This window comes from Hesperophylax consimilis, chromosome 8 (assembly GCF_061612785.1).
Source record: "Hesperophylax consimilis isolate HC1 chromosome 8, BYU_Hcon_1.0, whole genome shotgun sequence".
Lineage (NCBI taxonomy): Eukaryota > Metazoa > Arthropoda > Insecta > Trichoptera > Limnephilidae > Hesperophylax > Hesperophylax consimilis.
The window spans coordinates 17090261-17110920 of NC_142843.1; the positions used below are offsets into that span (position 1 = coordinate 17090261).

A 20660-nucleotide genomic window follows, 5' to 3' on the forward strand; every position below is an offset into this window, starting at 1 on the left:
CCGAATGCCATTCAATATACTCGTGTGCCAGTGTGGGGGTGTGGTGGGGGATGTCACGAACGCGCTCTGTTTATGTCATGACCACGTGCGTTTTGTCGATTTTCGCAAGTTGATATTTACGCATTAAAAATGGCTCTATGGGGCGAGGCAGACCAGACTTTGGATCATATGCTCTATCGCAGCTACCAGCGCTTGTGGAATACAGGTTCGCTGCTTTACAAAAATTAAATTGTAGCTCGTTTCTAATTTCTTCCGAGATCTCCATCTTAGCCAGCTACGCGCACGAAACTAGAGATGTGACTAGCTAGCATGCCAATTTATACTGACCTACAAGCACGCGTGTAGTTAGCATGCCTGCTACTCGCAAAATGCGTACTTTTTAACTGGCATGACTATTACATTGCTTTTAAACTCTAAACTAAACATAGACATAAATAAAATATAATTTTACCGACAAAACTCCGCAAATTAACCCATTGGCCACAAACCCCGACTCATGATCTGGCTGGAGTAGATCTAAAAACGATCACACCAGTGACATCTTTCAACGGAATTTTAAAAGCCAAACGCTCTATAGATAATGAAGCATTCATTTCGTAGCATCGGTAATAATATGTTTCTTAAGTTTTTTCTCTGATATTTATGTTCGAAGTTTTGTAAGCTGCCGTCCGCCATTTTTTTTCAAAATGGCGAGTGGTTTTGGACTGAACAAGCTCGAGCACAAAGCGCGTGCTAGGCGGTTCACATTAGCCCAATTGCAAAGTTTATTGGCTGAATCGATGATGACTATGTCAGTGATAATTTAATGTTGTTAGATCCCGAGTTCGTCGAAGATTTCAATATTTTGACAAGCGAAGCGGGCCCGTCATCTTCCGTTTCAAGGCAAAAAACCTCTGAAATACGCTTGGATTGCTTCAAAGACTATCTGATTAAATTAAATTTTTAGCCATTAGTATGTTTTTATATATTATATATATTTTTAAATCCATGATAGATTTCTTTATATTATGCTTTATGTATCTTTAAGAATAAAACCGTGAAAAAAAATTACAAAAACCAATAAAGCTATTTTTGTATCCTTATTTACACATATTTCCTTTTTTGTTAATTTTTAAAATTATTTTATTTTCCTATATCTAGCATGTAACCAAAGAAATTAATTCATTTAAACATATGGTTTAAGAGTTGAGTTCGTGAGATTTAGTACACCAATGCAGAACTGCAATTTTTTGTACAAAATTAATTCAGTGGTGAAGACCAATTCTTTAGATTAATAATCTTGTGGCCAATGGGTTAAAAACAAATCACCAACAGATTTCATACCCTTCAGTAACACTCAATAATATACGAAGTTCGAATATATGCCGCACGAGTGAACTTCTGTTATATCTATATTCCAGTTTTCATTGGAAATGTTTCTAATTCCAAGTCCAGTGACTTGAATCTTCTATGGCATCTGCCATAAACTTAAAAAATATTTAATGTGCAATACCACCGCTACCGGATCAACTCTACCCACCCGATCGGCTCTACCTCACATTACTGTAGGAAAGGAACCTTTATAAATATTATATTGCGTTAGTTAACAACGTAATAAAATTCTCATTTATGAAAGGTCCATTAATTTCTAACATTTAATTAAGTAAGGTCCATTTGTACTGCGTCGTTCGGATTAAGTTGGGTTTGACAAGGGTAGGTCAGTTAGTTTTATATTTCAATCGATTTTGCTATGTCATAGTCGTAGAAACCTATACCATTATTATATAAGCCTCTATTATTATTAACAAGAACAGGTGTTAGGTGTAAAAAAAATATAAAACTACCTACAATATATCTACCTATTTATGTAAAGATGAGTGTAGCGAAACGAAGTGAAAACGTAGGTTTATTATTTTACTGTATAATTTAATTCACCACCGTATTTGGCATGTTCACTATGGTTGGAAAATATTAGGTGGGTGAATTTTAGCTACCCACCTGTAATCATAGAAATTTCACTTGAAATTTGTCTACACCGCAAACAACATGTCAAATTCAGTAAGTAGTTTCACATTGCCGTCAGAAAATTTATTTATTAGCACTCCCTTTGATTTAAGCTTTGTTTAACACTTCATCGGGCTTCATTATTGAATCGATTTCATTATATTTTGTGCAATTAATCCGTTAATTCAAGATCAATCGATAATCGAGATCTGTTTCATTTAAACAAAACATCGTTTTAAAAACAGAAAAAAACAGTCATGATCAAGTTAAAATATAGTCATTCAATGACGTTATAATTTAATATGTAGACGAGCTATAGAAATCCCAAAGTGGCAAGCAAAAAGTACGTCAATTGTAGTGCTTTCCTTTTTTATCCAGTTAAGAAGTTTTTTTTATAAAACACATTAATGTAAAGTAAAATCAGTCAAGTAAATGCAACCATCAGATGGTAATAGTAATAAGATCAAATGAGCCGCACTACAATAAATAAAATCTTTAAAAAGGTGGACACATGAAAGAGTATTGTTATAAGCCCTAACTAGTTAGAGGATAAAGTGTTTTATTTACTCGGCAATACTGGTAAAAGCTGAGGAATAATATTTCATTTGTAAATTCACGCAAATTTCTAATTATTATCGATCATTATAAATATTACGATTGTTTCCCGCCCGAAGATTTTATGCGTCACGTTAAAAAATCATAAAATTCACTGTTTAACATAGTCTAATCACCGTGTTTATTTATATGCTTGCACAATTGCACAAACGCAGAAATTAACAGTAACACCGAGTATCAGTAACAATCGCCTTCATTTGCAAACTGTCATTGCTCTATTATGGCACGGCACTGACTTAATCACTTGACAGACAGCCATGAGGTAGTATTTGATGCAATTTTTGAACATGGATTTTGGTCCTATCGTTTATTCCGTTCATACAAGAACAAATTAAGAATAAGATTTTTTCTTCCTTGCCACATTTTATCTTAATTTTATAAAACCATAGCAAGTCTAGATGTTGTCTAAGGTCTTTGGTTACATCACTTAATGTTCATTTAATTATATTTGCAAATTCGCAGTGAGGGGCGTCGCCAGCTTCCAAGCTACTGGGGGCAGGTAGCTTAAATTTTGTATAGAGCTTACAGAGAAGGAACAAGAAAGTAGTCAGAATAAAACTAGAAATATTTATTTCTTCATATGAAGCGGTTACTATACAGTCCTGATGAAGCTACGGTTGTAGTGAAACCCGGTCGACATTAAGTATTTACCTATAAGTGATGTTTACAAAGTTATTGTTTAATTTTAAATTAGAAATATTTACTTAAAATCTGACGTGCCCACGAGCATGTTAAGTTTGGGGACCATATTGAAACCATATGAAAATATTCTTTGGATTTGGAAAGGTCAAATAAAAATTAAATGAATAAATTTATTTTTTAAATATATGTTTAGATTACATACAAAGATTAAAAAAAATCTTTTAAAAATAATTGTGAACACCACACATTAGTGTCATTCCTCAATAAACTAGGAGCCTGTGAAACTGTGGCATTCTCAACATTTTGTTTATGTACATTTCACTGAAATTTCTACATTTTAATGAAATGCACATCGTCAGTTTTAAATAGAAACAATTCCAAATAGATTTGTTAAAACCTGGTACATCTAAATATTTGGATATTTTCAAACAGGTTTTTTTAAGAGGTCCTTTTGGCGAATCTTTTGATACCCATATCGTATTTAATGGTTTTTTGGGAATTGTTCTTGTTTAATACTGGGCCATCGATATATTATACGAAATTTCGTGTAATATTTGCAAAAAAACGGAGAGACTTTCAAATATTTAAGGTACAAAGGTTTACTCAGAACAAAAAAAAAATCAATCAGCGATGAATATCGTGTTGATAGGGAGAGATTTTTTCAATAATCAAAAGGATTTCCTTTTTAGAATGAAATGGAAATCCTAAAATATCCTCACTGATGTAAAATGTATCGACATCGGAAGAGATTTTGTATGTATTGCCGCGAGCCTTAGCTTAGACATAAAGAAATGGCCCCTGCCATCGGCAGGGTCTATTTCCCTATGTATGGCTTCAAATAAAGTTGCAAACATCACAACTTTCATGAATATGGATAAGAACTCCTGTGATTTGAGAGAAGAAGATAATCTACCTGGAAGTGAACTGAAAAATAATGTTTTAACCCACTGAAGGGATAAACCGATTAAAGCGTGTTGTGGGAAAATTTCCAGTGCTTGAAATATATTCATTTTTTTCCTTACTTATATCCGAGTGTTCCAAATGTCCCAAATGGAAGATACTCTCAGTATCGCTCTGGTGAAAGACCTCCATTCAGAATTGAAACGTTGTTTGAAATGCTTTAGCTGTATTTGGTGACCAGATCTGAACAGCAAGGTACCTTCCCTTCCACTTCCCCATCTCTTTCCCTACTTAGTATCCTGAACCCCACAACACAACTTTTTGGATGCAATAGTCTTACTGGCTTTCCCATATCCTTCCCCCCACTGCCTTTAACCTTCCAACCCAATTGAGGATGCCGTCATCTCACTGGTCCCAGACGGTTGTGAGCATTTAAGACCCTTGTGTAGTTTACATAAAATAAATTATCTGTATAAATGCCTCTTCCAAATCTGTATAGATCATACTTTAGAGGGATTTCCAGTTGCCAATTTTTTTAATGGTAACCGTACAACTCAACACAGTGACAAATCAATACTTACAAAATAACACACTTTCTTAAACTGATACTCATTTCAATTGGCCTATCACTGTTGCCTAGGAGTTGAAATGTATCTTTCAAATCTGTATAGTTCACCCTTTAGAGGGATTTCCAGTTGCCCTGTATCTCGGTGGTAACCGGACAATTCAACACGGTGATAAATCAATACACTTTTTAAAAGTTATGAAAAAAATCTATTAAATAAGTTAGGTTTATGGGCTATTTTTTTTCATCACATAATGACTTTATATCACTTTTCAAAGGTGTGTTGATTTGACATTGCGTTCAATATGTTGACTTTCGAATCTGTTTTAAAAATTTAAAAAGAAAATCTAAGCCCATCTGCATACAAATAATCGAATTTAAAACGATAAGTTACTTCGACACATTGTCAGCAAAAATTTGTTGGTGAAAAAAGCTTGGCGTGAGCTCGAATATGTTATTTTAATGATTTATCACTTTGATTGATCGCTTCAAGCCTACGTGCTCTAGTGCCGGTACAGCTTTTTTAAATTGCTTTCACCAAGAAATATTGATTAAAACATTAAAATTAACTGCCATTAAATTTTTTTTTTTTTTTTAATTTTCTTTATTCATAAAAATATATTAGGATACAGGTTTTTTACATGCTTTTGGACTACCACACTAGACACATGTCCGTATTATGGTAGTCGAAAGTGATTGGTTGAGAATGCATCCGATCTGATTTGTATTAATAATGGATGCAGCTTAGCACGGATAACTTTGCAGTCGGTAGATATTGGACAATCCATTGAAAAATAAATCTCTAGGTTTCATTTGGAAATATTTGATCAATTAAGAAGAAAATATCAATTGAACATTAAACAGAAAAGACACGAAAAATTAAAAGGATACTGTCGCATCTGGGAAATGCCCACATCTTTTGCCCGAGTGTAAAGTTGAGTCAAAATGTAGGGACCAAATCGATGGCTTAGAGATAAATTATTTTATCTCTAAATAATGTTACTGAGTAAACTTAGTTGGAAAGTTTTCAAACCTTGATTCATTAGATTTTGTGTTATAAAAATAATATGTTTTTAGGTCTATATTATTGTATCAATATGTCATATAAATACAATATAATATTTAATTATTGAAGAAAATATTAGCGATTCCTAAACGAAAATCTGAAACAGAAAAAGATGCGGTCACATCTAGGACTCGAACCCAGGACCTTTGCCTTGCTGGGGCACCGCTCTACCAACTGAGCCAATGGGACCCTATCTCCTTTGGTCATATTTAACTGTATCATACTTCGAATAAGAACTACCGAAATTCTCTTCATTTTTCTCACCGCACATTTTCGGCCCACCCCGAACTAAAGGCAATCTAGACAGTGTCCTTAGATAAATATATCTTATTTTTATTTTTATAAAAATATTATTGTTAATGAGATACAATATCTGTGCTCATCAAAACATTGGAGGATTTGCATTTTCTTTTATAATGTTAGGTTTGGGAGATGCGATATTTGAACCCATCAATTAAGCTATATCTTGGGACATTTCAGTACTAAACTCATTTTCTACCAAAATTTGAGATATAACATTTTAATATTAATCTTATCAACATTTCCGTTTCCGTATCATTAAGTAAGAAATATTTATTTTTTGAAAATAATTTCTTTACGATAAAATTAAATTTTACCTCTATAAGTAGGGTGTACTTGTCCGGTAATGACAGGCCATTTCCTACCCTGCCAATAGTGTTCCAAGTGCCCTCAATACCGTGTAGTATGTTTTCCCTTCTAAATTTCCGTTTTTGGTGCCATTAAGTAAAAAATATGTCTTTTCTGAAAATAATTTCTATAACGATAAAAGTAAATGTTACCTGTACAAGTTGGGTGTACTTGTCCCGTAACGACAGGTGATTTCCTACCCTGCCGATAGTGTTCCAAGTGCCCTCAATACCGTCTAGTATGTTTTCCCGTCTGCCATTAAATCACATAGGGTTTAAGTGCTCGTGGAAAACACCTTAAAAGGCGTAGTTACACTCAAAGTAAACTACTAAATTAAGTCTCAATGGACACTAAAACGGGTAGATTCCTACTAATCCATAGTTATTGATCTGATGTGTCAATTATAAAAACATGTTCAGAGTATTTTCTAGATTTTTATTGGTTTTACGCGAGAGCCATAATTGCCTAATTGGCCTAATTGCTAATGTGAAATGATGACTTCCCCAGTGTGAGTAATGTAAAAATTTAAAGGACTGATTGAAGTGGGGAGAGGAAGCAGTCAAGAAGAGAAACGTTTGAATTTGACTAGCTAATCAGATTTCGTCATTAAAAACGTCTAAGCCCATTTCAATCAAAGTTTGGATTACGAATTGTGATCTTTCATTAACGCGGTGCCGAGATTATTTAAATACCAATATTAGATAACAAAATTTAAGAGAAATCGACCCCTTCTACAAATATCTTCTTTTTGTATAATATTTTTTTATACTGTGTCAATAATCTTAACGGTTTTTTTATAATGCACATACGACTTTATATTTAGGGCAAAAAAAATGTATTTATCAAATACGACATTTTACGCTCGGGTTTTGGATGTGTCTTATTGTATGTATGAGATACTAATTTAAATTTAAGAGACGAAAAATTAAAAGGTTACTGTCGCACCTGGGAAATGCCAACATCTTTTGCCCGAGTGTAAAGTTGAGTCAAAATGTAGGGACCAAATCGATGGCTTAGAGATAAATTATTTTATCTCTAAATAATGTTACTGAGTAAACTTAGTTGGAAAGTTTTCAAACCTTGATTCATTAGATTTTGTACTATAAAAATAATATGCTTTTAGGTCTATATTATTGTACGTATTACGTGGGGTTTGTACAAATATTTTTTTATCGTTTATGTCAAAATATTTGGTCATCGTCAGTTTTGTAATATCAATTAAAATTAAGCTTTTTTTAATAAGTAACGCCACTGTTACGGATATTAATCTTTTTTAGCTTTTTCAACCGGAAAACTATCTATTTCAAAAGGGATCAGATTTTTGGCGTCCTCTAGTGTTGATTGTTATACCTAAAGTAAAATAGTTACTACTGGATAAATCGTATTATTTGTAATTTATTTTCGATGAATCATTAGAATTAATACAAACTTAGAATTTTTACTCCGTATTTTTTTTTAAACAGTCGCATCCCTGAAAAATGGTTTAAAGTTATAATAGTCATATGTTTCTTTATTACATACTACTTCATATGATTGAAAGTCGTAGCCCATTTGTCCGTAAAATAGATCATAAAAATAGAAAGGGCGTAAACAATACTGTTTTGAATTTTGGCTAGACGAAAATATGACAATTTTGCTAACCATTTCACGTAGTTTTAATTTTAAATCAAGAAAACAACTTGTGCTTTCTTTTGCATCGTATTTAGCTTCGCCCTCATTACCTTCACGGGTCCTTTCCTTTTCAGCAAGATCAAAAATGGTCAAATAAACTCATACAAATAAAGATTATAATAAAACGTACTCTATTGCTCTGAGATGTATTTATTTATTTATTTATTTATATATATACGCATTATTATTATTTATATATATTTATATATTTATATATATATATATATATATATATATATATATATATATATATAAAAACGCCTAAAAAGGCTTTTACATAGAAGTGATACATGATGCAGTGTACATAGGAGAATATGTATTATACAGGAGATATTGTCAGTAAATAGATGTAATTCATTTTAATGAAGGTACAAAATACACACTTGTAAAATTGTGATTACAAGTATAATGATAAAATATTAAAAATATATGAAGCAATAAAACGTAAGAGTAACATAAAGTAAAAAAAAAAAATACAACAACACTACATATAAGACAAATCATTAAAACTAATTTACCAACGCTGCTCTAATTTGTAGGATTCAACAAAGTGTTGGTGTAGATTATGCTTAATTCTATATATGGAGTTAATAAATAAATCAATAGCATCCCCATACTTGTTGCCCAGATCATGCATCCTATTGGTCAGTGAGTGTGTCTGATAGTTGGTCGAGTATGTATTACAGAAGAATGTTATATTTTGTCTTGTATTCCTAGTCGGCACATGTAGTTAAAATGTTTGTAAAAGCAATGTAAAGTGTGATTCTTGTATTAAATACATGAAAAACTAAAATTGACCACTTTATGGATTATGGTATTTTACTTAGGAGAGGTGGAAGTGAAAATGTAGAGGAAGGAGAAATGATAGATCACAGAAGAAAAACAAAATCGTGCAAATCGTACGGTCTGTAAATAGGTACCTACTGAAAGCATACTTCACTTTGAGTTTAATTTTTTAATGTTAGTGCAACTTGGAATTTTTAAATGACCACTGCTTATCGATGCATTAATTTCTACTAATATTGCTATATTTACATGACCGCATTTCAAGTTGTAATATTATTTGTACATATGTAGGTATACGTTTAAAATAATAATATTTTAAATATCAAAGTATTCCAAAGCACAACTTAAAAATACTACGCAAGTTTAACCATAAAACACCTCTCACAGGTGGAATTTTAACTATTTAATAACTTCTAATTATGCTTAAAGGAAAGGTTTATACGATTTTCGGCCTACTTTACAAAAATTCTACTAAAATTGATCAAGTGTGTAAATTAGTCGTGATTGTGTCAAACACACGCAATAATCATTTTAATCATGGCCGCTGTCGGGTTGGTTCATATACCTAAATAAATGGAGAACATTTAAATAATATTTGCTTAGCGCTGTCAAGAGACAACATACATTGTTCATGAAAGATACGATCATTGTCCACAAATGAGCAGGTGTTTTAATGGTTATCTGTATATTGACGGTACCAAACAACAGATTGCATAATGCAGATAGTGCCGTGATTGCACGTTACACAATATTTGCGATGCACACGAAGTGACGTTCAAATAAATACGTACAGAAAATAACAACTCGTAAACGTTGCAAAGTACCAACTCGTAACTCCCTTGAGCTGTGCCAATGTATGCTTATAAAACACTTTGCGTTGTACACACACGTCATGACGATGTTCGATGACGTGTGTGTATAACTTTAGCAAAGACAATTTGAAAACAAATCAAAGGCATTTATCATTACAGATTCCCAGCAGTTGTTGAAGAAGTCGAAACAAACAAAAGTTTTCCTGTGAAAAAATCTTATTATCTCCGTATCCCCCAAATAATATTATGTGGGCGTAAAACTCTATGCCATCTTCTATTGTTCGTAAAGGTTGGTCTATTGAAAATTCCGCCTTTTATTTATATTCTCCGAACGAAAGGTCATGTTAATAATTCTTATTTCGAAAAAGCGTTTAGAAAATCATCACCCACCCCCTCGGTTCGGTGTTTGGTTCTCTCATCAATGTTGCCAACTCAATTTTCAAAATAAAGCCAGCCGTCTCCCGAAAAGGAGCTGAAAATGAGCTAAAACCTTGTACGAAAAAATTAATCCCTACAACTTTTTTCCAAATCGATAAGGGGGTGGTTGCTAGGTAAATAATTCCTCACAGTTAACTAATTTCGTCAACATTTTCAGAATATCCTTAGATTTTTGTGCTTTTTCCCTAAAAAATATTTTTGTCCCCTATTTTATATTTAAAAAAGAGCTAGATAATCTGAAAAAAAACAAGCTAAGAAGCTAAACCTCTTTTTTGAAGCTGACGGCCTCAATTTAGAGCTAAATCTGGCTCTAAAGGAGCTGAGTTGACAACACTGTTTTTCATTATTCGGATGGGTAAAGCTGGGCTTACAGAACCGAACAAAATATTATGCTAACGTGTCATTTAATTTATCGTTCCCGGGTAAGAGATATGCCATCTAAAATAGATTTCTTCTGCATTAATCAGTAAAAATATTTCAGTTTTGATTTACTGTTCTTATGGCACAAAGTTATTACATAGCATCGTATAGCTTAGCTTTCAATTCAAAGAACTCGCCGTCTTTCTTGGGGTGGTGGATGGTACCAATTCAGTATTCACCTATTTGGAATATAAGAAAAGTTTGTACCCAATATTTTTTATGAATAAAGCACCAGAGTCCCAACTGCTCCCTACCGTCTGGAGCCAGTGAAACTATGGCACCCCAATTGGAGTATGGTGTGAGGCTGAAGGTTTTGGGGAAGGGAAGGATATGTGGTAGAGGAAGGTGGGAAAGTACCTGGCTATTCAGATATGGTTACTTCAAGCAGCGTTTCAATTCTGAATGGTGGTATTACATCAGGGCGATTTTCCACTCTGGAACATGCCGCAAGTGTATTATATATTATTTGAAATGAATTAATTATGAAATAACACAAATTAATCAAATAAAATTTACTTGCGCACGCCGTGATTTGAAACCGCGACCTTCGGCTAGTTAGTCGAGAGCCTTTCCTCTCGACCATGGAGGTCGTCCCACCTGTCCGATAGCAAAAGTTCCAATTTATTTATCATTTCTCCTTGTTATTGACGATGTGTTTGATTTAAATTATTCGTCAACAAGCAGTCCATTATCTTCAACGGCCCAAATCGATAATATCGGGGTTTGTCGAAGATTTACCAACCTCCGTGGTCGAGGGGAAGGCTCTCGACTACCAACCTGAAGGTATCGGGTTCAAATCGCAGCTTGCGCAAGAAAATTTTATTTGATTCATTTGGGTTATTTCACAATTATTAATTAAAAATAATTTATAGAATATTTGCGGCACGTCCAGAGTGGAAAATATTCTCAGTGTCGCCCTGGTGTAAAACTACCATTCAGAATTGAAACGTTGCTCGAAATGGCTTTAGCAGTGTTTGGTGACCAGATCTGAATAGCGAAGTAATCCACCACCTTCCTCTCCCTCATCCCCTCCCCAATACCTTCAGCCCCACAACATACCCCAAACGGAAATACCATGGGGTCACTGGTTCCAGACGGTTTGATGGAGATGGGTCTAAAAAAAATACCAATTCCTTGTTCTCAACTACAGAAACTCCAACTCAATAGAGTAGAAACATATACGGCGTTTGACAAAAAGCCATGTTAATTAAAAACGTATGCACTTCCATTATTCCGTTTACCCATTTCTATTTTAATTGTTTTACCACCAAACCAAGGGTGCAAAAAATCTCTACAAAATGGACTACGTTAATAAAGCTCATAGGGTTTTAAAGTTAATCTCGCAACCCCAATTTTGTAGGTTATACGTAAATTGAATTGCCGGATAAACTTTTTCGCGGAATCTAACATAATGTTAAGGCCATTATTTTAAATGGATAATCCCTTTAGACGCTGAAAAAAACTGATTTTATATTACGTCTTCACATTAATTTATAAATTGGGTTTTTCACCAGTTTAAGCCAGCATTACTTATTAGAGCCGTTTTAATCGATTTTAAAGCCACGAGTTGTGGCACGCTTCCCGAGCCAAGTAGATGAGGGACATTTGCGACTCACTAAACTTTTAACATCCTCGCACGAGCATAATATCATTAAATGAATCACGAGGAATTCGAGGAACAAATTAGCAAATAAATTAAGTGTGAATAAATGCTATGACAAGTTTCAACAATTTATTACTGGTTTTCTAGAACGTATTTCATTATGTCACGAGAAATGAGAAAATTATTATTAATGTGTTATCTTTCCTAAAACACTGTGTTCTTTTGTAATTAACTGTGTAAATTCTTTAAATAAATGCTACCATTATTGTTTTCTTCGTTTAAGCAAAATTAGAGAACAGAGAAAATTTTGGATTTAAAAAAATATATATATACATATAATAACCGACATGTTTCGAAACCAATGGTTTCAAAACGTGTCGATTATTCTGATTAAATAGATACAAACTTATTAATTTTAATAAAATTACTAATTATTGATAAACGTCTTAGTAGAGTGCCTTTGGGGTTACTGCTGGAAAGAGGGTGTTCCAAACTTGTTAGAAAAACCTTTTCGAAGCTTTTACATATATACCAATAGTATATTCGAAGCTTTTTACATATACTTTCGGTACATATGTATGCACAAATACAATTGTATTGCACTATATAATTGAATTTATATATAATTGAATTTAAAATACTTATTTTCACATAGCATAGAAGGTACTCAAGTACTTTTTGAAGTAGCCCGTTTAACTCCATGGACAATTTTGGGAGATATTCTTAACAGACAACAAACAATCGTTGAGTATTTTTGTGAGATCTCCCAGCCTAACACAGTCAAAAATATTTTATTTTTCGTGCAATCAGCATTGTGACAGTTCACTTAAGAGAAGTGTATTGCCAAATGTCAGAGGCTCTAGGGGTTAAGTTAATATATGTTATTTTAAAAAATATTTATTTAAAATAATTTATAGCATATTTGCGGCACGTTCCAGAGTGGAAGATACTCTCAGTATCGCCCTGGTGTACGACCATCATTCAGCATTGAGACGTTACTTGAAATAGCATTAGCTGTGTGTGGTGATTAGATCTGAATAGCCAGGTACTTCCCCGCCTTCCTCTTCCCCGTCTCCTTCCCCTCCACACTGCCTCGCAACAAACTCAATTGGGGATGCCATAGTCACACCGGCTCCAGACGGTCAGAAGCAATTGGGACTTGGTGCAGTACTAAATTTTTTTTTTTAAACTACCAAGCAGCAATAATGAAAATTATTCTGAAAGTTCCTGTAAGAACTATCACTGACGAAATTGTCCATTAGAAAATGTATTTATGCATTTTTATAAAACTTCAGTAATCATTTTTTTTTAAAGAAAAAAGTTTCATAACTCACAATTTATTTTATCAGGATATATTAAATATAATAGTAAAATCCCAAAATTAAACACCAAGCATATTTAAAATACATACCTATATCTAGGACTAACGTATTTTAACAACCTTTCTTGAGATCTAAATACCTACCTCTATCTAGGAATAACGTAATTAAACGACCTTCCTTGAGGTCTAAATACCAACCTCTATCTAGGAATAACGTATTTTAACAACATTCCTTGAGATCTAATAAAGTTCCCAATTACCATTGTTTAAGACACCATAGCATTTTTCACCTGAATATTTTCAAAAAGAATATCGCCTATTTTAGCCCTCTGACCCAAATGTGTCGACCGTATAATAAGATTGAGTGTGCTGAAGTAGACATTTTTGTCGATAATTTATATGGATTCAGAAAAAAAATTCTGCTATTGTTAAATAATATGTTGCACTGATTATATTATGTATTACTTGCGTCTCTTACTTTTCTGTAATATTTGTATTTCATATATATTTTTAATTTTGAATTTTTATTTTATTTTTTTTATATTTTAATATTTATTTAGGTATATGAAAATTAATGTGTTCTATGGCTGAGTAGATTTTGGTAACTGTTGTACCTATTTGTATGTTAGCTGAGTTTTTATATCTGGATTGTTCTCACGTAAGTAAGATCGTCTGTTAAAACCCAGTATAAATAAATAAAGATCTAAATACCTACCTCTATCTAGGAATAACTTATTTTAACAGCCTTCCTTCAGATCTAAAAAATTTTCATTGAAAAATTACTTTTTTAAATCACCTTTTTCTTTCATCGATATTTTTTTCTTATTTATAATATTTGATTAGTAATTTCTTACATGATTTTACTATGTTGAGCTAGAATTCCCTCACAAAAGACAAGAACCGTGTCTCTTTATGGTAAGGAAAGGCAATTATTATACATATACTTTGTTACACCGTGTAACCTGAAAAAAATGTACATTTATTGTAAATAATACGAATAGTAAATAAATATGTTAAAAAAAATTATCTGTACCTTTTCGTTTGAATTATAAATTTGTATACCTACTTCCAAATAATTACTTTGGCTTATTCCTCCCTCAGCCTATTTAATCGTGTGAAGTTATGTAGACCTAGTGGACCTAGATAATAAAGTGGTTGTATACGTGTGGCCGCGACGGGGGACATGTAGGTAGTAGTTAGGTATCTACATGTACGTGCTTTGACACAATTCTAGTGAATAAACAAGCCCAGTTCCAGCCTTCATTACACCCTACACGCACTAGCCCGTACTATCGACGAATCTATTCAACTATTAATCCGTATTGTTTTTCATTGCAGATATCTGTTAAATGTACTTGCAGCTCATCGATGTATTTATGGGTAATGGATTTTGGCACGAATTTTATTTCTACTAAATTGAGAATACCATTTATTTACTATTTCAGTATGGCTTTATTAGCATTTACTATCCCGAGGGTTGTGCGGGAATTAATTTCACGGACATCGTAATAGGAAATCTTATTAATAATTCTTGATATACGGTGTATACACACACCCGGTATTTATTCGATAATTTCACTGTAATTTTTGTATTTCACAGAATTCGTTCACTTCAACTAAATTCATCACGGAGAAAAATGAGTATGGCTGATTTATTTCAATCCTGTTAAAGACGTTACTGCAATCTATTTCCCAATAAAATATTAGTCTATTCAGAATATATCGGTATACGTGTTCATGCCGGTGTCCTTTTCCTAATAAATATAAGGACGAAATATTACAATATTCGAATTTTTATGTTTCGACAACCTAATAGCATATTCGTGTTTTACCGACAGTTTATTAAGAAACCTGTCAATTCACTCGTTAAAGGCCTGCAATCCCGTTTTTAACAGGACTGCGAATAATTTGACCAGATACTTAATAAATTATCAATATTTTATATCACTAAGTTTTCTCCGTACATTATTCCAAACAAGAAAATAACAGAAAAAAAGTCTGCTTCTGACCACTAGCCCTTTTATTTGCTATACCTATAGGTACTTTAAATGATCGGATTTATTTTAGTTCAACACAAACAGTTATTTTATGCAGTTTATTTTAATTTCACAATACCTCTTGGAGTTCTTTATGTTGATTGTGATCTCTGAAAAATATGTAAAATGTGACATTTCATCAATTTCGCACCCACAACACTAAACGATGATCGATATTTGTATGTGTGAGGTGACCACACTTTGTTTGTTTATTTTAATATCGTGTCCATATTGCATCTTATTTAGGTTTAAATAAATATCATTGTTTTCAAAAAAATTACCCCACACTTTTGTACCTTGTATTCTCAATAAATCCGGACCCTAATTTGAACCTAAATGATCAACAATGCCTAAAAAACATTTTCTTCTTTATCCGGGCGTCTTGATGGCATCCATTCACGAGCACCACATTTGAGTGAAAATCAGCTTTCCAAATTTCAATTTTCCCCAGTAACCCTGATGCATTCTTCAATAAATTTGTTGACCCTAATTTGAACCTATGCGATCAACAAACGCCTAAAAAACATTATCTTCTTTCTCCAGGTGACCTGATGGATGCATTCGCGCTCGTCAACTCGGGCATCAACTTCATCCTGTACTGCGCCATGAGCCGACAGTTCCGCACGACGTTCGCGCAGCTGTTCCGGCCGCGGGCTCTGGCACGCTGGCTGCCCGTGCCGCTGCGAGACGGCGCGCCCGGCGGGGAGACGGACGCCAACGGGCTGACGGGCGACAAGACGCAAATGACGCAGGTGTAGCGGCGGCGCTCCGCCGGGCGTCGCAACCCGCCCGTGCACGCTGATGTCTAGCCGACCACCACCGCTACCGGGCCTGATGCACACATCTGCGCCGCGGCTACGCACCGCCCGTAGATGTCTACGCCGCCTCTACGGTCATCAAGATTATCTAGGTTGCATCTATTTCGAAATGATGTTAATGTTTATGTTCTATAAACTGTTTTAATATCCATTAACGAGACTTTATCGACCGTTTCAGTAGAAGTCCTACTCCAACAACCAGCAATTTAAAATTGCGCCATTTCCATAATCTCATTACTTGTGTACTGTAGGTTTATAGAAAAAAAAACATTTTGTGTACTTTTATGGTTTGTGTAAAGTGGCCTACAAGTTAACCGTGAGATTATGATTACACCAATCAATAGTTTAAGTTTTCTAATCAACTGTTTAAGAGGTTTTTTTAACTAAAACTGTAAAACGAAAAACTTTCACAGTGTAATTACATCTTCAACCCTCAACAGAACAACATTATATTATAAGATAAGAACTACACTTCGGTTTATCTGTTATTCTCACATTTTTGAGTGTATTCATACTCGTAGGGAATGCAATACCTATGAGGGAGAGTATTTATGATTTTAAAAGATGTTATCATTAGATTAATTTTGAGTTTTCCTTTTTCTTACAAGAATTTCCATCGTTTATAATGAAAAGGGAAGGAATATTGAATCTGTTGTGAAACGGTTAATGTAGTAGACTTGCATGAGAATTACTGCCCCGCAGCTTGCTATAAACGAAAGAAAATAAATGTAAAAATGTCCTCGGAAATATTATTTTAGACGAAAACCTTCGGAGGGTTTCCTAGACGGGATATTCAAAAAATGTACACTTAATATGAAAGTGCATTTTTTTTAGATAGATTTATAGGCAGGGAATAATATTTTGTGAACGATTCATTTTAACTCAGTGGGATAGATTTCGATTAAGTTTTTCCAGAAAATATATTCCTTGTTGGTGCACGGTTTGAACACTTTGACATAGTATAATGTAATGCATTTGACATTACGATGTGATCCCATCCCTATCGTGTGCTTGACATATCATTTTCAAAAGTGAATTGTATATTTTGTAGAGACTAACATCCTGGCTGACTGGGAGACGTGATAAAATGTCACCGAGTAATTTTTTCAAAGCAAACTTTTGTTTTTCATAGTCAGTTTAAACATGATTATTAGGGGTTTGATTTGAAAGATTAATAATTTTACTTAATATATCTGTCGACTCAAGGATTAACATATTTGATTGTTTATCACGTCACGTGTGTTAAGGTGTTCAAAATAATTGTTTAACATCAAACATGCAAAGTTAAAATAATGCCTTACAAAATGGTTTACTTAAATCATAACATATGTTTCCCGTGTAGTATACGAAACGATACCGGATTCGATTTTTAACAACCGTATTTTCATACATAATGTACGATGTACAGCATATTATATGTGCGTGCGGTAATGACCTCACAAATTCAAATAATTAATATTTCCGAAACCAGCGATTTGAGCCAAGTGGCCAAGTCCAGTGAGGTCATTATGGCTTTATTTTTACTGGGAATCACGTGTTAGTCAAGCCAAAACCTCCTTCCCTTTAACGTTCTGAAGTGGCGTCTAGTAATTAGGTAGTTGAAAGAATATTCGCGGTGCTATATAATTTAAAATAATATGGAATATCCTTCATGAAAATATTTACGGTTTAAAAAAAATGGCGATTTTCATATCATTGACTGAGTCACCATTAATTACATATTTATTCTGGAGACAAAATTCTCATTGGAATCATAATATTACACAATTCTTATCGTTAAATTTAAAACTTGGTTTTGCCTAAAAATGTTAATGTAAAATTAAATAAATGTCTCTATATTGAAATTCGATAGATTCATATTAAAATATATGTACTGGTGCCTTTCGCTTATTTCATAGAATCTTTCATGATGATGCGTAAATCATTAACAACATTTAGAAAGCTGAGCTTAACAGATATTTTGTTTGGTGTTATGAATGGCAAGTTATGGAATTTTATCAAGGCATTTGTAAAACTAATAAATTTACTATTAATAAAAAAGTGACACTTTTGCTTAGGTATGTTTACTTAAAAATTTATTCATATATTATTAGTATAGCTTGTAGATAAGAGTCAATTTATTCATAATTATTGAATTTATAGAATGAATGAAATGACATATATACTTGCTTATATTATTGTGTTTGTAGTACGACGTATTTTATTATATTAAATAATTAATATTTCTAGTTAAAAGTCTCTAAATTTAAGTGGAATATTGAAGATTGTAGATATTTTTTGTCATTATCTACTTTGGATATATTTTTTGTAAATATTACAGTTTTTATGACTTATTCCTCTTTCCTCGCCAGCTTATTCGTACAAATTACTTTGTTGTTAAAAATATTTATCTTGAGAGCCCAAAGATAAAGTTATTAATAACGAGGCGACGCGTAGATATGAAAACATTTTATTTTTTACCTTTTTAATACTTTACGGCTTTCAATTTCCGTGCTTTCACGTGAATACTTTTTCTGTATTATATACAAAACTATATAATAAACTACTTGATTGATTACATTAAATGATTGTTACATTTATGTTTTAAATACTACTATCTGTAGAATTATAGATAGGATTTACCGTGTTTACATTAATGGACATTAGATTGTTTTACTCTAGAATAGGTTGCCTATGTTTCTTTAACTATTTTTTACAGTTTAAAAAAACTAATTAATTTACATACTGTAATGTATACTTTGTACATAATAGTATAGACCTGGGTGCGGACGTCATTTAACTATGACACAAAAACCATGTAATTTGTACATTGTTGTACAACACAAAATTTTATATTATATTATCGTGTTATAAACCATGGATTTTTTACTGTAGGTAGGATTTATAACTGGTTTTTTAATTTATTTTTCATTGGCTATACGTCAAGAATATTTTTTACTCGTTTATTGTCATATATAAATTAAAACGACTACATGATTTTAAATTGTATGTTTAATTGTGAAAATCTAATATGAACTTTTTTTAAAACAACACGTAGTGTTAAAAATAAACTCTTTTAAAAAAAAAAACAATACGTAGTGTTAACAACAATATCTTTTTTTAAAACAATACGTAGTGTTAACAATAAACTCTTTTTTTTAAACACTACGTAATGAACCCTTTTTTTAAACAATACGTAGTGTTAACAATAAACTCTTTTTTTATATAAAAAAATCATACAATATAATATTTAATCGGTGGAGTTCATATTTAATGCCTTTTCAATAGATAGATCTGTAAGATATATTATTATGTGATTATATCCATTGTTAAAAAAATATTGAAAATATTCGTTTGTAAAACGTTTTGTCATGTAATGTCAATGTAAATATAATATTTTTAAGATAAATGTGATATTTTTACATTGAAACAAAATAGTATCTAGTCAATGTCTAATATAATTAATATAATTGTATGAAATTGTGTCGTCATTCAAAATATTATCATCAAAACTGTTGTGCCAGCTATAATGTATGTTCTGGAGAAAATTTAATAAAATAAATTAATTAATATTTCCTGTTTTAATTAACCTGCTGTATCCGAATCAGATGAACTTGAAAAATGAACTAGAAAACAAACAAATAAAAAACTCGGAATTGGGTGAAAATAATCTTAGGGCACAAAACAATGTGTGAGAAGGAAAAAGGATAACCAAGTAACTTGCATAACTTAATACGCAACATCTCTCTACCATTTATAATTTTAATTGATGACATTCAAGAATGCATCAAATTTGCCATTTGCCTATTTTTTGCTGATAATCTCAAATTACTCATGAGGTTTTGTGCAAAACTTCCTAGATCACAAGGCTGGGAAACTGAATCAAATCAGCCTCCTAACTTGTATGGGAACCTTCGAAAAATGTATTTTTATCATTTTTTAATTAAAAAAATATATTTTAAGATGTTTTAATAAATAAGGATATTTTTTAAAAAATTAAAACGATTTTTTTTGTAAAATCCCATACAAGTTAGGAGGCTGCTTTAAATGAGTGTCCCGGCCTTGTGATCTAGGTGGTTTTGATTTGTGACGGGCAAGATTAGATAATATTTTAAGATGTGTTAATAAATATATATATATTTTTTTTAAAGAAAATTTTCGTAAAATGCCATACAAGTTAGGAGGCTGCTTTGAATGAGTGTCCCGGCCTTGTGATCTAGGTGGTTTTGATTTGTGACGGGCAAGATTGTGTTAAATTACAAATCCATTAGATTCAATTTCATCATGAGCTGATAAAAAGAAATGATTTGTAATACAAAAAAAAGTGTCATTATATCATTCAGATATTATTGTAGTA

At 32.5% G+C, this 20660-nt stretch overlaps 1 protein-coding gene and 1 non-coding gene across 2 annotated transcripts in view; one reads left to right on the plus strand and one right to left on the minus strand.

Moving 5' to 3' along the window:
• Positions 1-19557, plus strand: part of LOC149421636 (G protein-coupled receptor dmsr-1-like) — a 418612-nt gene extending 399055 nt beyond the window's left edge. The window contains exon 3 of the mRNA XM_089634957.1: positions 16050-19557. Within this exon, the coding sequence (XP_089491083.1) occupies positions 16050-16264 (215 nt within the window). The 3' untranslated portion in view covers positions 16265-19557. The remainder of the gene's footprint in view (positions 1-16049) is intronic.
• On the minus strand, positions 5888-5960 carry TRNAA-AGC (transfer RNA alanine (anticodon AGC)). Its single transcript has one exon. It is a non-coding gene; the product is annotated as a tRNA-Ala (tRNA).
• Positions 19558-20660: the final 1103 nt, after the last annotated feature.